The 13,593-nt window shown below is 37.4% G+C and overlaps 1 protein-coding gene across 1 annotated transcript in view; it reads right to left on the bottom strand.

Moving 5' to 3' along the window:
• ahr2 (aryl hydrocarbon receptor 2) overlaps nt 1-13,077 on the bottom strand; it is a 65,333-nt gene extending 52,256 nt beyond the window's left edge. The window contains exons 1-2 of the mRNA XM_051907781.1: nt 12,729-13,077; nt 4,562-4,749 (exon numbers count right to left, since the gene is read on the bottom strand). Coding sequence (XP_051763741.1) covers nt 4,562-4,749; nt 12,729-12,787 — 247 coding nt within the window. The 5' untranslated portion in view covers nt 12,788-13,077. The remainder of the gene's footprint in view (nt 1-4,561; nt 4,750-12,728) is intronic.
• Between the last annotated feature and the right edge of the window lie 516 nt (nt 13,078-13,593).

Raw genomic sequence — 13,593 nt, 5'->3', positions numbered from 1 at the left:
AAATTGAAAGGGCAAAGATGAAAAGCAAGGAGAAAATGAAGAACAATGAACCTTTCTTTCCAGGAATCTTTGTCTGTCTCTCTTTCCATCATACTCTGGGCGCCGCAAAAGTAGTTTTGAAGCCAACCGATTCATTCCTAAGGTCAAATCCTAGCTAGACCAATGACACACCACATTACACTTCAGACAAGGACCATTCTATGTAGCGACTCCTCCAGACCCGACCCTCATCAATACACAACGATGCCCTGGCCCCAGTGCATGCTGGGAACGCAGTTCACACAATGTCCCATTTGTGCATCTCACCGTGGGATCAAATCTTGTGGTTTTTCTCAGTGCAAACTTCTGGATCCTTCCGTCTCCCTCTGTCTCTATGGTTTCAGATGATGGGAGGACACCAACAGAGGATCCATTCTCTGCAAAGGCGGTGTCTGACCTGCTAGAAGCCAGACATGGAGGAATCCGTAGCCCTGGGCACGCCTCTCTCTGCATTTCACAGCTAGTGATGAAAATAGACAAGCTGATAAAAGAGTTACTGTACTTGTAGCCATGATCCAATTAATACTGTTGCAGAGGGACTGAAAATAGCTTGGACTGGGCCACTTCAAGCTCCACTGTACTGAATCAAAATGCTCGAGAGTTCCCAAGATGTTACTTCCTGATATTACAGTACTTATTTATGGATAGTGAAGTAAATGAACCAGTCCCTAGTCAAATGTAAATTCTTTTGACAAAGCGGCAGAGAAAACTGGACATCACAACGCAGATAAGCGGTTGAAAACAACAAAGCAATGCCGGAAAGACAGATCGGATGGGGGCAATGAAGGAAATAAGGCACTTGTCTAGCACCTCTGTTTGGATATGTCTGCCAGACGCTCCCAATTTGTTGCTCTTCTTTTTTGATCGCTTTCTCAAAGAACCTGTGAGATGACTTCTTGTACTGCAATGCCTTGTGTTTCCTGTCTGTCGCAGTTTACTTATGCTGCATATACTGCAGAAACAACAGACACCATCTAGGTGTAGGGCCTCATTTCTCTGCTTCACACTTGCAGTTACTAGGGACATTGCACACAAGCAAATGCATAGAGACACATTTTATTTGACCCTTTTAGTCTCCAGTCTTTTAAGAGCGACAAGTGCTCTGCGCAGCTGTGAATCTTGTGGGCAGGTCAAAAATAACCTCTCTTCTTGTGGACTGTCTGCTTTATGCTTAGCTCTCTTTTCCTGCACCGTCTCATTCTCACTCGCTCTACTACTCTCCCCTAAATGCCTGTTTCTAATTGCTGCTATTTTAGTAGAACAATAAAAGGAAGCTTGGCTGGGGGCAGAAGGCTGGCACATTTGGGGCTCTGTCAAGCCTTAAGGTGGTCTGTTTGTTTGGAGGGCCGATTTCAAATGAAAAATGTAAAAGGGCGGTGGAGAAGAAGGAAAAGACTTAATGAATTTGCACACAATGCACAGCCGGTTCTTCAAAGGAAAAGGAAGTTCGAGTCTGGCAGTGAAATGATGACAGGTCAGAGACCTTTGAGATGACACTGGGTAAGACCTTCTGTCCTGCAAAAACACCATTCTCTAAACTGGGTTATTAATGAGTCTCTCAAATGCCCATCCAGACTGGGCAAGTCCCCTGCCAACTGTCTGTTTACACGTTTGTTCGGATGGGCTCAGCATGACAGAACATGGTAGGGAGTCCAGGATGTTGCCAGGAACTCCATGTTGTCTGATTCAGCACTCTTCATGCCAAACACCTTGTCTGTTTGTCTTCCTTGACCTCTGATGGTGCCAAGATGACTCCCAAAATATTTCCCATAAGGCCCTTTGTCTTTTCACAATGGAATTCTCTGCATGCACTTCATAGCTGCCACGCTTACTCAGCAAAGAGTTCAAGAAAAGACACATGCTTGCTGCCACTATCATGTTCAAAAAACAAGATAACAGAGTCTAAGATAAAGAATTCTGACCTGAGACTGGGTACAAGAAAGGTCAATGTGAACAAGTCTTCTTAAACAATGTACATGTTTGCTGTAATAATTTTCACAAGAAAAAAACCTATAGCCACCATCAATGGTTATGTTAGCAAAATCTAATACTACATCCATATTGTGTGTTAAAAACGTGTTGTGAAAGACACATGGGCGAAGTTCATGAGGGTAAGGCCTGTCTTGTCATTTTATAATCATCTAGATATGATAGCAGAGGATGGCAACACGTCCTCTGGCCTATTTTCTTCCCGTGTACGTGTTTACAGAAGACAATGCAATAGCTATTTATGACATGGATAAGCCCGTCAAATTCAAATGCCACAACTGTTACCAAAAAAATTATGACGTCTTACCATCTACATCTCACCAGAACTGACTACATCTACAAAATACAAAATAGCTTTGTGTCCACTGCAAAATATCCTATCCTCGACTAGTATTTCTGCCTTATTTTTCATTTCAAATGTCTAAGAATCACTGAAAAAAATAACTGATCTTGTTTTAAGGATTTTTAGGATTTTTAGACTTGAAAAACAAGCATAACTAAGTCAAATAAGTCAAATAAGACTCATTAACCCATTAAGCCGGTATACACTGTCTACCTTCAATACCACTTTACAACCCAGACTACAATTCAGAATAAATCAGTCAACGACAAACTCAACAATACTAAATATAAATTTCTATGGAAAATAAACTCCAATGTCTTTTAAGACAGACATTATGGATGGTCTTGTTGTGGGAACTACTGATTTAATCTTCTGTGGAGAGGTTTCCCCTCTATATTATTCTTAGAAACTTGATTAATTCCATGAGAAGATCCTACGTCACTCCTTGCAAGGTCATGCTGAGATGTTTTTGTGAACCTTTTCTAAAGATATGCAAACAAACAAGCATTTTTTGGCTGAAGATCTGAAGCCCTCAGAAACTCACAAAGGTCTATGCAGATTATTTACAAAGCCAGAAAAAAAAAAGTGAAATGAAAGAAAAACCAGGCCTAATTTATGATGTCAAGTAAGTAAGTTAAGGACCCCAAACCAGACTAGCATGTGATCTTTCAGTTCCTTTTGAGTTTTCACAGAGATAATAAACATGTCAGCTGATGTCACAAGTTTCTAGTACATCATCCATGTGACATGGACCTTCCAGTAAACTATATACAAATTTCATTAGTATTCATTAGAATTTTACTGAAGATGCTACATAAATTAATAAAGGTAAAATACCATTAAGACTGAGACTGAATGATAATTCTAAAAAGCATTTTTCACACATTTGGCCTGAAAAACATCAATCATGTAATCAAGGTTGATATGTGGCAGTGCAACAGTAGCCACTTCCTCTGCATTTAATCTGGTAGAAAGGACCTCAACGATTGTGACAGTGAACTTATAAATCAATATCAAATAAATTAATATAACTCAAATTCACTTAAAAGCAATGATTAATCAGTGACTGTTTATCTGAGTGGAAGCTTACTCCGAGTGCACATATTCTGACTCACTGAGCAGCGCCACAGCACATGTTTCAGTCCAACTTGTGACATCTCCTGATCCTGTTCCCCCTTCTTCATCATTTCCTGTCTTCTCATTACTGTACTTTATGTCAGTGGTTCTTAAGTGGTTTTGCTTCAGGGCCCAGATTTTATATCAAGTAGACTTAACACAGTTTTGCTTATCACAAAAACATCCTCAAAGTGCAATGCAATGTGTTAATTTTACCATAAACAACACAGGCCCAACAATATGTTAAAATTAGGGCTGTCACATGAGCGACGAGTGCAATATCACACGAGTGCAAATGAGATACTGATTTTATACAATAGTTCAATAAATAAATTAATAGGTATATTGTGTTATTTTAGACACAATATTGTCTGTTTTGCTTAGTTTTGCCGACGAAAATATAAAGACAAAGCAGAACTGTTTGTCTCCGAGCAACACAAAGCGGCATTTCATTTCTGAATCCGCGTTTTGAACGATTCGGGTGAACCACTAGGCTTAAAGCGGTGCTGCACAGACTGATCGGTGTAATGCGAGAGCAATTCAAAAGCATACGGAGCCATCTGCTCTCTAATTACTCTCGCGGTACTTTGATGTCATACATCGATCAGTCTGTGCAGCGCCGCTTCAAGTCCAACAAGCTTAATGATTCAATGGACCATTCATAAAGAGAGCCACTTCACTCCTGAAAGAATCAGCCATTTGAATGAATTGAATGAATAAATGACGAATCAGATGTTGAATCAAATAAAATGTTTCATATCGAAGCTACTTTTTGTAATGTCTATTTGATGCTTTACACAATAATGACTTTAAATTATCTTTTGGAAATCATTTCTCAGCCAAATTTGATGTGCGATTAATTAATCACCACATTGTGTAATTAATTAGATAAAAAAAAAAAAAAATTTAATCGGTTGATAGCCATAGATAAAATATGAAGACGAAATAGGCTGAAAAGGGAAACTGGGAAATTTTGTATTTCACAAAAAAGCAAAAGTTTTTACAGAGATGAACTGAAACAAACGCATATCAAGATTTAAGACTGCCAAAAATAAGAATAATTTGTGATCTAACCATTGAAGAAGCTCTTCACTTTCAGGTATCCAACACTGAGTCGAAGCACTGACAGTTTGTCCAGCCGTGCACGGACATCTTCTGAGAAGGGTAGAAGGTTAGTCAGCTTATCCAATTCGCTGTTTAGCCGGTCTCTGTGCCGCTTGGAGGGGTTGGATTTGACACCATCAGGTGGTGGTGGTTTGGGTCTGGAGGAAGAGGAAAAAATTTGGGTTAAGTTGTGATGTGATGCTACATTAGACAGCCATTATTCTTACAAGTCTTGTGGCATCTAGTTGTTTACATATCTTAAGGAATGCAGGTGACCTTAATGTTTGGAAAATGTCCAAAAGGCAGACTTCAGGAAGACGAAAGGCTACAAAGAATGAGTGTCACAAATACACAAAGAATAAAAACAATTCAGAACTGGCTTATCATATGTTTTTAGTTGTAAACTAAAACAAACTAAACTAAAACAAAGACGCCAGTCTTTTTGCATTATTTCAGTACCTGAACAATGTCTTACTGACATTGGCTCTTTTTGAATGTTTTGGGAGAAAAAAAAACTTAGGAGCTGATTTTAATGCTGTACATGTAAACATCAGACATTTAAATGCCAAATCAGAAATGTAAAAACAGTTTTACTGATTCCGTACTAAATCAACTGTATATCCTCTGTTATAAAACCCATTATCTAAACTTGAAGACTCTTACTGGAATCATGGCCATCAAAACTATGTCTGTAACTCAACCTCATACAGCCTTTTCATTGCCTGCCAGGCCAGAAGACTAGGAGCGGTAACTCTAGCCATCCGAGCCGGACCCTAATTATGTTTTCCCAGAAAGAAAGTAAAACTAACCTCTGAAAAAAAGAGCCTGTGGGGACAAAAGAGCACGTTCAGCCCCTTCCTTCCCCTTCAGCCCTGCGCTCCAGCTCTCTAGAATGTCATGGATTGGCTCATTATTGTTGGTGCCGCATTGATTCACCTACTATTTCATTTCTCAGGAGATTCTGTTCTTTTGAACGGCCTTTATCAGTGATCTCTGAGCTAGATGCATCACAATTTACTGTCAAAATTTACTCAAATGCCTTCAAAATGAAACTTCATTCTTCGGTCTTATCTAAAACTATTTATTCATATTTTAGGTGTGCCTAGTTTTTTTTTTTTTTTTGATCACCAAATGGACATTTTTCAGGGCCAATTGGCCCTAGACTAGTTGAACAAAACATCACTTGTCCAATCATGCAGCGTTCATACTAATGTCTTATTATTATTCCATTGTCAATACATTCATGTCACCTCTCTCGCCAACTCAATATGCCTATAAACAGCCCTGTATGGAGTTACATTATATGTACAGAATTTAGACATAACATTGATATTTATATACAAGACAAAATGTACAATAAATAAACAAATAATAATAATACAGTTTTGTACAAAACAAGTTGTACATTTGTCTTACAAAGCCTATATAAAATCTACAGACCAAGTAAATATATTCGAGTCCTGCTTTTAACAATTTAACAAAATTAAAAACACATGGTGACAATAAAGCAAGGTCATAGAGGTCTTTGTGGGTCCATCATGATGGTCAAATAATCTTTTATAGCCGGCCTCATAAAGCCTCTTTTGCATAGCTATACTACCAGTACCAACAGACCAACTAACCGTAACTTCCTACTGAAAAAATTGTTTTCAGCTCCACAATGTTTGCAATTACCAACATAGTGGCTTTGTTGTATTGGTCTATTGTCCATAATTATTTAGTCTGAAACTCCTATCGTGGGAAACAGAGCTTCAACATTCCTCCTGAACTACATATGATCCAGTGATTGGAGTTCTGATCGTCTGGACCTCCCAATATTTACTGTGGTCGCTGAGGTTGGCAAGGAATTCTTTTTATATCGAAGACATCACTCAAGATGGGACATCTGAAATCTCTCATTCTTCTTTCTATCCTCTCATGTACAAGTGTTTCGGGCCAATCACATGAGGTATGACATCATGACTGTTTTCCTCTAGCAGGTCCCAACATGCAACAGAGTTTCTCATGCTGCCTGCAATACACGGAGGACCAGCTGAAGACTCCTCTCTTTGTTCTTGTTTTCTTTTAATGCACGTTTCTCAGTGTATTTCGCTCTTCCATTGCTTCTTCCCTATACTGATTCTTTCTTTTCCCTTTCTTTCCTTTCAAATTTGGCACTTGTCCTGAAAACTCAAGCACTGGAAAGAGAGAAAGTTTCAGAAAGTTTGCAGTCATTGTTGCACAACAAGCTTTTCTTTTTTTTTTTTTGTCTGCATGCACTGCATTCACTCAAAAGGTTTACTGAGGACACCATGAAGGAACAATCTGAAGACATTTGGCAATCTATCTTGAGAAAAAATTTACTACAAATCCCATGTTACATTCCAGCAAATCTCTGTCTCCTTTTTCCATGTCCTTGTTGCTAGTCAGTTGTGTGTTGATATACTAGTCAAAAGTTTGGACCAACTTCTCGTTCTTTATCAGGACTATTAATGTATTTTCCACATATCAGAATAGTAAATACCACAAATTTAGTATGTGAATTATGTAGAAACCAAAAAAAATCCTAAAAAATGATCTCAACCAACTAAATAAAAAAGACTAAATAATAATAATAATAATTATAATAAATTACGTTCATAAATCAGGTTTCAAAGATCATAAAAAACAAATTCAGTCATGTGTCCAAACTTTTAATGGTAGTGTTTTTAACACAATCTTATGCCCGTCCCCTTCCCAAAGTCCCTTAGCATGAAAACAGATTTGAGATCTGCAAGAAAAGAGTGAATTCAGCCAACGGAGGTTGTTTTCCACTCGATAACCTCAGCTGAAGCTCAACCACATCTGGTTTGGGTAAAAAACTCAAGTTGTGGGAAAAAAACAGAACTAAATGAATTATATATATATATATATATATATATATATATAGAGAGAGAGAGAGAGAGAGAAGGTGTTTGAACACAGATATGTGTCCATATTGTGTGTAAACAACCAGCCTATAATGGTAAAAATCCACCCAATTTTTTTTTTTTAATAATCTTTATTTATCATTTTCAATCTCTCAGAACACGCCGTTTTATATTTCCCCCTACTCCTACGTAAGAGTAGGGAAACCCCACCCATGACTGGTGACGATCTGCTCTGTTAGCATAGATACCTCCACCCTGAGTGAGAAGCATAGAGTTCGCCATTTCTGTTTACTTGCTGTATCTGTATCTTGCCCCCCCCCCTACCCCAAAAAACAAACAAAAAACCTTTACAAATGGTGTGTACAAATTACAAATTCTGGGGTGTGCTACAACAGGCTTGTACTAATAGTGGATAAAACCAAGATGACAACATGAGTTATAACCACAGTTAAACTGAACTATACCCGTTCTATCTCCATGCAGCATATATTCTCTGGCTCTGTAGGCATCATTTTCAGACTCCGGTTCAAACTGAACACCACTACGGAAAGTTTCTGACATTATTAGTGCGTGAGATTGTTCTGTCACCGGAGCTCGGATCATCAGCTCTTGAAGCTCCGCCCTCTTAGGCCAGGAGCAGCAGCTCACTTGAATTTAAAGGGACACACACTAAAACAGCGCGTTTTTGTTCAACCCCAAAAAGTGGCAATTTTAACATGTTATAAAAATTTAAAATTATCTCTGGGGTATTTTGAGCTCAAATTTAACATACACACACTGGGGACATCAGAGACTTTTTTTTTTTTTTTAAATGGACAGAGTACTGAACAGGAATCCACAATAAAAAGCTCACGCTCCAGACTGTTGTGAATGCGCTCAGGACTGTTGCCAAGGCTGTGGATTATAGATAAAATTGTTCAGTCTGTTACACAGACCGATTGCTCCGCTTCTTAAGACCTCAATGTATCATCAGGAGCCGCATTAATTTTGTTTTGCCTGTATATATGTTTTTTTGAATCTCATTGACTTCCATTATATGAGTCACCAAGGCCCACGGTTTCAGCTAAAAATCTTCTTTACTGTTCTACTGAATTAAAAACAAAAGTCACCTACATCTTGGATGGCCTGAGGTTGAGTAAATTAACAGCAAATTTTTGGGTGAAAGGACTGTGCCATTTAACCATACTTATGACTCTAATCTAGATATCAGTGTAGAGTGGTTAACAGTATCAAACACTGCAGATAAATTTAAAACAAATAGGTCACCAGTGACAGTAGCTAATAAAATATTATTTAACACTCTCAAAAGAGCAGATTCTGTGCTATGCGCAGATTTAAAACCAAAATTTCAGAAATACAATTACAGTTAAGAAAAGACTTTAAAATATTCTTGTCTATATCATCTAGCCCTAAGGTCAATGGGTACAAATTCAAGTTCTGTCACACTTTATCTGACCAAGCGGACATAGATCAGCATCGAGTGTCTGCTTTCCTCATACCTTCCTCGAGACAAGACTTGTGGGTATTTGAAGTGACGGACAGGCTGAAACTCTAGTCTGAGGGAGGGACTTTCTGCACTGGTGCTGACCCAAATTTCTTTCAGCACACATCAAAGCCCAGTATCAATGTACCTGAGCTCCTGAGACAGAAATACCCACCTCATCTCAATGCACAACGCCAAAAACATGCTTTTTCTAAGGCGCTTTGTCAGGGTGCAAACTGCCTTACATCACAGCTGGAGGCGGGACCATCATGTGAGCAATAAACAAACCAGCTGATCTTTATTTACAGAAATCTGTTTTTAAATGATGATCTAGCTAGTTTGTGAACAATTTGAATGACAGCTGACCCTAATGACTCCAGAGTTTTTTGAAACTGCTTGTGCTCAAGCCAATAAATCAAACTATTTGGGCAATTAAAACTTACCTTAAATGGGATAATTCAACAACAACAACAAAAAATGAACATTCTGTCACCATTTACTCACTCAAATTACTTTTTTCTATTGAACACAAAAGATGTATTTCAGAATCATCTCAGTATTTATTGCCACGCAATGATTGACTTTCATTATATGGACAAAGAATGCCAATAAAGAACCTTTATTTTTAAGAGCATGGATTCAGGTTGCTTATTAACACAAAAACCAGGTCAAATCACCTTGCATTTTGAAGGAACTTCAAAGCTGTTAGATGCCGGTACTTGCTGCATTTTTTTTTTTTACAATTTCAATGCAATGCTGAATTTCTCATTCCACCATGATATGCTGAGAACTTCCAGATGAAGGCAACTACAGAAGTAGGGTGAGGTTAGCTGGTTTAGACTTAGTTTAAAAAACAAAAAAAACAAAAACAAAAAACAAAAACAAACTTAGGCCAACAGTTAGTAAGAAATATTTGTACACTACGATTCAAAACTTTGGGGCCTGGCAGATTTTTCTTTTAAGAAATCAATTTTATTCAGCAAGGCTGCATAACTTTTTCTAACAATTTCAATGTCATGCTGACTTTCTCAACCTGCCGTGAGGTGCTGAAAACTTCTAGCTGAAGTTCCAAATGCAAGTTTTCAACAGAAGGGTGAGGTTAGCCGGTTCAGTACTTGCGCCTATGTTTTTATTTTTGCATAGATTAGAAGTGAGGAAATCTTGACAAGGTTCTTTAGGGGGAGAGAAAGAGAGAGAGGTTCTACTGTTCTACAACATTCCAACTTCCAGCAAAGGCGGTGTGAAGCTAGGAGTCTGGTTACACTCCCTCTCAATACCTTCTTTGTGTCAGATGCAGTCTTGGTCGCTCCAGCGCCTCGCCACCCTACTGGCACGTTTTAACATCTTTCAGCATGCTAAAACACACACTGCAGTTCGAGCTCCAGTAAGTAGCTATTCTAAAGTGTGGACATACCGTGCAAAGGTCATCCATCCCCTGCGCCAAAGACGGGCAATAACACGTAACCTGGTGGGTGGGCTTGACGGTGCTGTCAACAGGTATGGGGCTCTGTGCCACTGCGTTCTAATGAGTGTGTTAAATTGCAGGCCAAATACATTGGGTGCACATCAACAAGTATAAATTCTCACACAAATCCCTCCTATCCATCAACTTAAGTGATATAAATCAGTAAGATGCATTTAAACTGACTAAATAAACAGTCACACCTTACATTAGTGTTCATGTAACAGAATAACTTGAGTATACTGTAAAAATGTACAGTTGTTACCTTAAAGAGCCTCTCTGACCTGATCTGACACTTACTTTCGTTAGCGTAACCAACTGTAATAAGATTGTTTTGAGTCAACTGGTCAAATTGGAGGAATGAGAATAGTTCACACAGCATTTTTTTTGTGAATTTTATGTAAACATTTTGTAAAATAAAGGCTCATTTACATTTAAGCAATTATGTGTACATCTCCGTGATTAATAAATTGAATATATGTGACTATATTGACCAATTTTGTCATTTTTTTTAGAGCAATATTGAAATGTTTTGAATATATTTTTATATGTTCGAAAATTGATATGCAGAACTATTTTTAACTGTTTTATTTTGTTATATTTCGACATAATAATAAAAATAAACGTAACATGCATTGTATATATTTTAATAAAAATAACAAAAATATTACCAGTTCTTCTGAGATATAAATTAAAATACAAATGTACAAAATGCTTTACTTAAAGTAACTGCTTACTTAAAATGAAAACATGCTTTTTGTACCCCCGAAGAACAAATTAATCTAAAAGTTTTTTTTGTTTGTTTGTTTTTTTTTTTTTTTAGCTCAAAACCAATTATCGATCTACTTCTAATTGTATTTTAACCTTATATCAGCCAGTGGCCACCTTTCTGTCTAAATAATGTCATTTGCCATTAAAAAAACCACGTTGGTTACAACCAATATTTAATAATATGTCTGATAAACTGCTTTTACAGTGTACTTAATATTAAACTCTTTTGTGGATCTGCTTGTAAACACATTGTGTTAGAAACCCTACCATTGTAATCCATTATATTTGCATTTTGCATGCAATATATTTAACATGAACACTGTAAATGTAAAATGAGAAAGCTCTAGATAAAGAAAAGGAAAGTTATAGATTACAAATAGTCTTATACCCAAATTTCAGTGCAACAGAAGTTACGCACAGAACTAAATCAGATGCATTAAGCATATTCCTGATCCCATAAAGTTACTAAGACAATTCCATTTTTGTCCGATCAAATTATCTGCCAAATAATGAAAATAAAACATCTGCAAGCTCCTACAACAACTCAAAGGCGTGCTTTGGATTTTCAGCCAGTTCCACCACAGTTGCGTAAGAGTTTGCGTGACTTAAAAATATGTTAATTTGAGGAGGGGGAGCGACCGAAGAAAAAGCAAAAAGTAAAAAAAAAAAAACCTGTGTTCTCATGATGTGAAAAAAGACTATATCAGATTACAATAACATACTCCCCCCGGCTCACCCCTCCCTCGTGTAAGCATCGCGTGAGAGCGCCGCCAACTCTCAACTTGATTATGATTAATACAAGAGTACTATTTCCATGCCAGACCCAGAACTATAGACACCAAGCCCGAATCTTAAGGTGTCCCGAGTCCCGACACACATAGAACTGGGTCAAATTCAGACTTTCTTTTGTTTGAGATGAAAGACGCAATGTTTTCATCATTATACAACTTCGTGTCCAGCCATCAAAACATTTCGCAATAATTGTCATTTCTACTCAATTATATGACTCAGGTGTCTTCAATTCAATTCACAGTGGCAGTAAACGAACTAGTTGTGACTTTGACAACAAACTAATTTTACTAAGCAGAAATTTAAGGTTTCAATTGTATTTTTAATTTTTATTTATTATTATTACAGTAAATGAAACTATCCTGGGATTCATTAAAAAGTTTGAAAGAGATGAAAAATGTCACTTTGCAGATCAAAACACACACACACACACACACACACACACACACATATTATATATATGTGTATATATATATATATATATATATATATATAGCCTTTTCTATATGAAATGCAAGCAATTCCAATTGTAAGTTTTTAAGATATCATATGCATATATAATTAACTTGTTCAACTGTATTGCTGAATGGATTCTATTGTCAAAATGTTACAGTGAAATGGCCTATTACATAGCCAAATGAGTTGAACATAGTTCGAATACTTGTTACATTGTATCAATAACCTTGATGCACGAGACGCGAGCGCGCTTTGAACTTGAACATGAAAATCCCCACAAAAACTTACATTTTCTGAACGGGCTTCTTCCGTTTCTTGGCCGCATATATACCGATACCCCCCGACATGGCTGTTTGGTGTCTCTGAGAAGTGTTTAAAATATGACTAGCATGTAAAATCCCCTCAGTTTCCTTTAAATGTCGATGAAAGTGTGAGTTATTCAGGTATAATCCTCTCACATGTACACAAACAAGAGGCGAATATTTCCAGTCCAGATATAATTCTTGTCAGCCGCAGTTCTTTATACAAATAGCAGGTTAAAATGAAGGCGAAAAGTTTCCGAAAGTTTTCATCCTCAACGGCGAATGGCAATGGCGTGAGCTGAACAAATTTTCCTTCTTCCTTTTTTTGTTTTTTTCGACCTGTCATTCTCTAGTGGCTCAAAACAGCCCTTGTAGACAACTGGCTGGCTGCGAGTTCTGAGCGTCGACCAATCAGAAGCGCTAGAACGCTAGGCAGGTACGCTGGACGCTTTGTGATTGGTTGGAAAAGTCTTCAGGAAATCATAAATACAGGAGCGCTCTTAAGGTGGACCGGAGAAATACAAGCAGCACTGCACCCTCATTCGGCTGCAATATGGTACAGTTGCAGAGTTGCTTAGTGCATCGTATATTGAGTTATTATTGTTATAAATACATTTATTTCATAAAGAAATTGTGCATTATAAAATACAAAATCCAGATAAAATAAAACGGTGGTGTATTAACATAATTAGTGGTCATTCAATGTAAACACTAAAATAGTTTTGATCTATGTTTTACTTTCATATTTGTTTATTATCCATAGTTATTGTAGTTACTGTTGTTATTGGCCTGTAAGTATTTGCACACTTTGCCACACCTAAAATGTCTGAATGTCCTAGCATTACATAACA

Source organism: Ctenopharyngodon idella, chromosome 10, assembly GCF_019924925.1.
Source record: "Ctenopharyngodon idella isolate HZGC_01 chromosome 10, HZGC01, whole genome shotgun sequence".
Lineage (NCBI taxonomy): Eukaryota > Metazoa > Chordata > Actinopteri > Cypriniformes > Xenocyprididae > Ctenopharyngodon > Ctenopharyngodon idella.
This window is presented reverse-complemented; position numbering and strand designations above follow the sequence as displayed.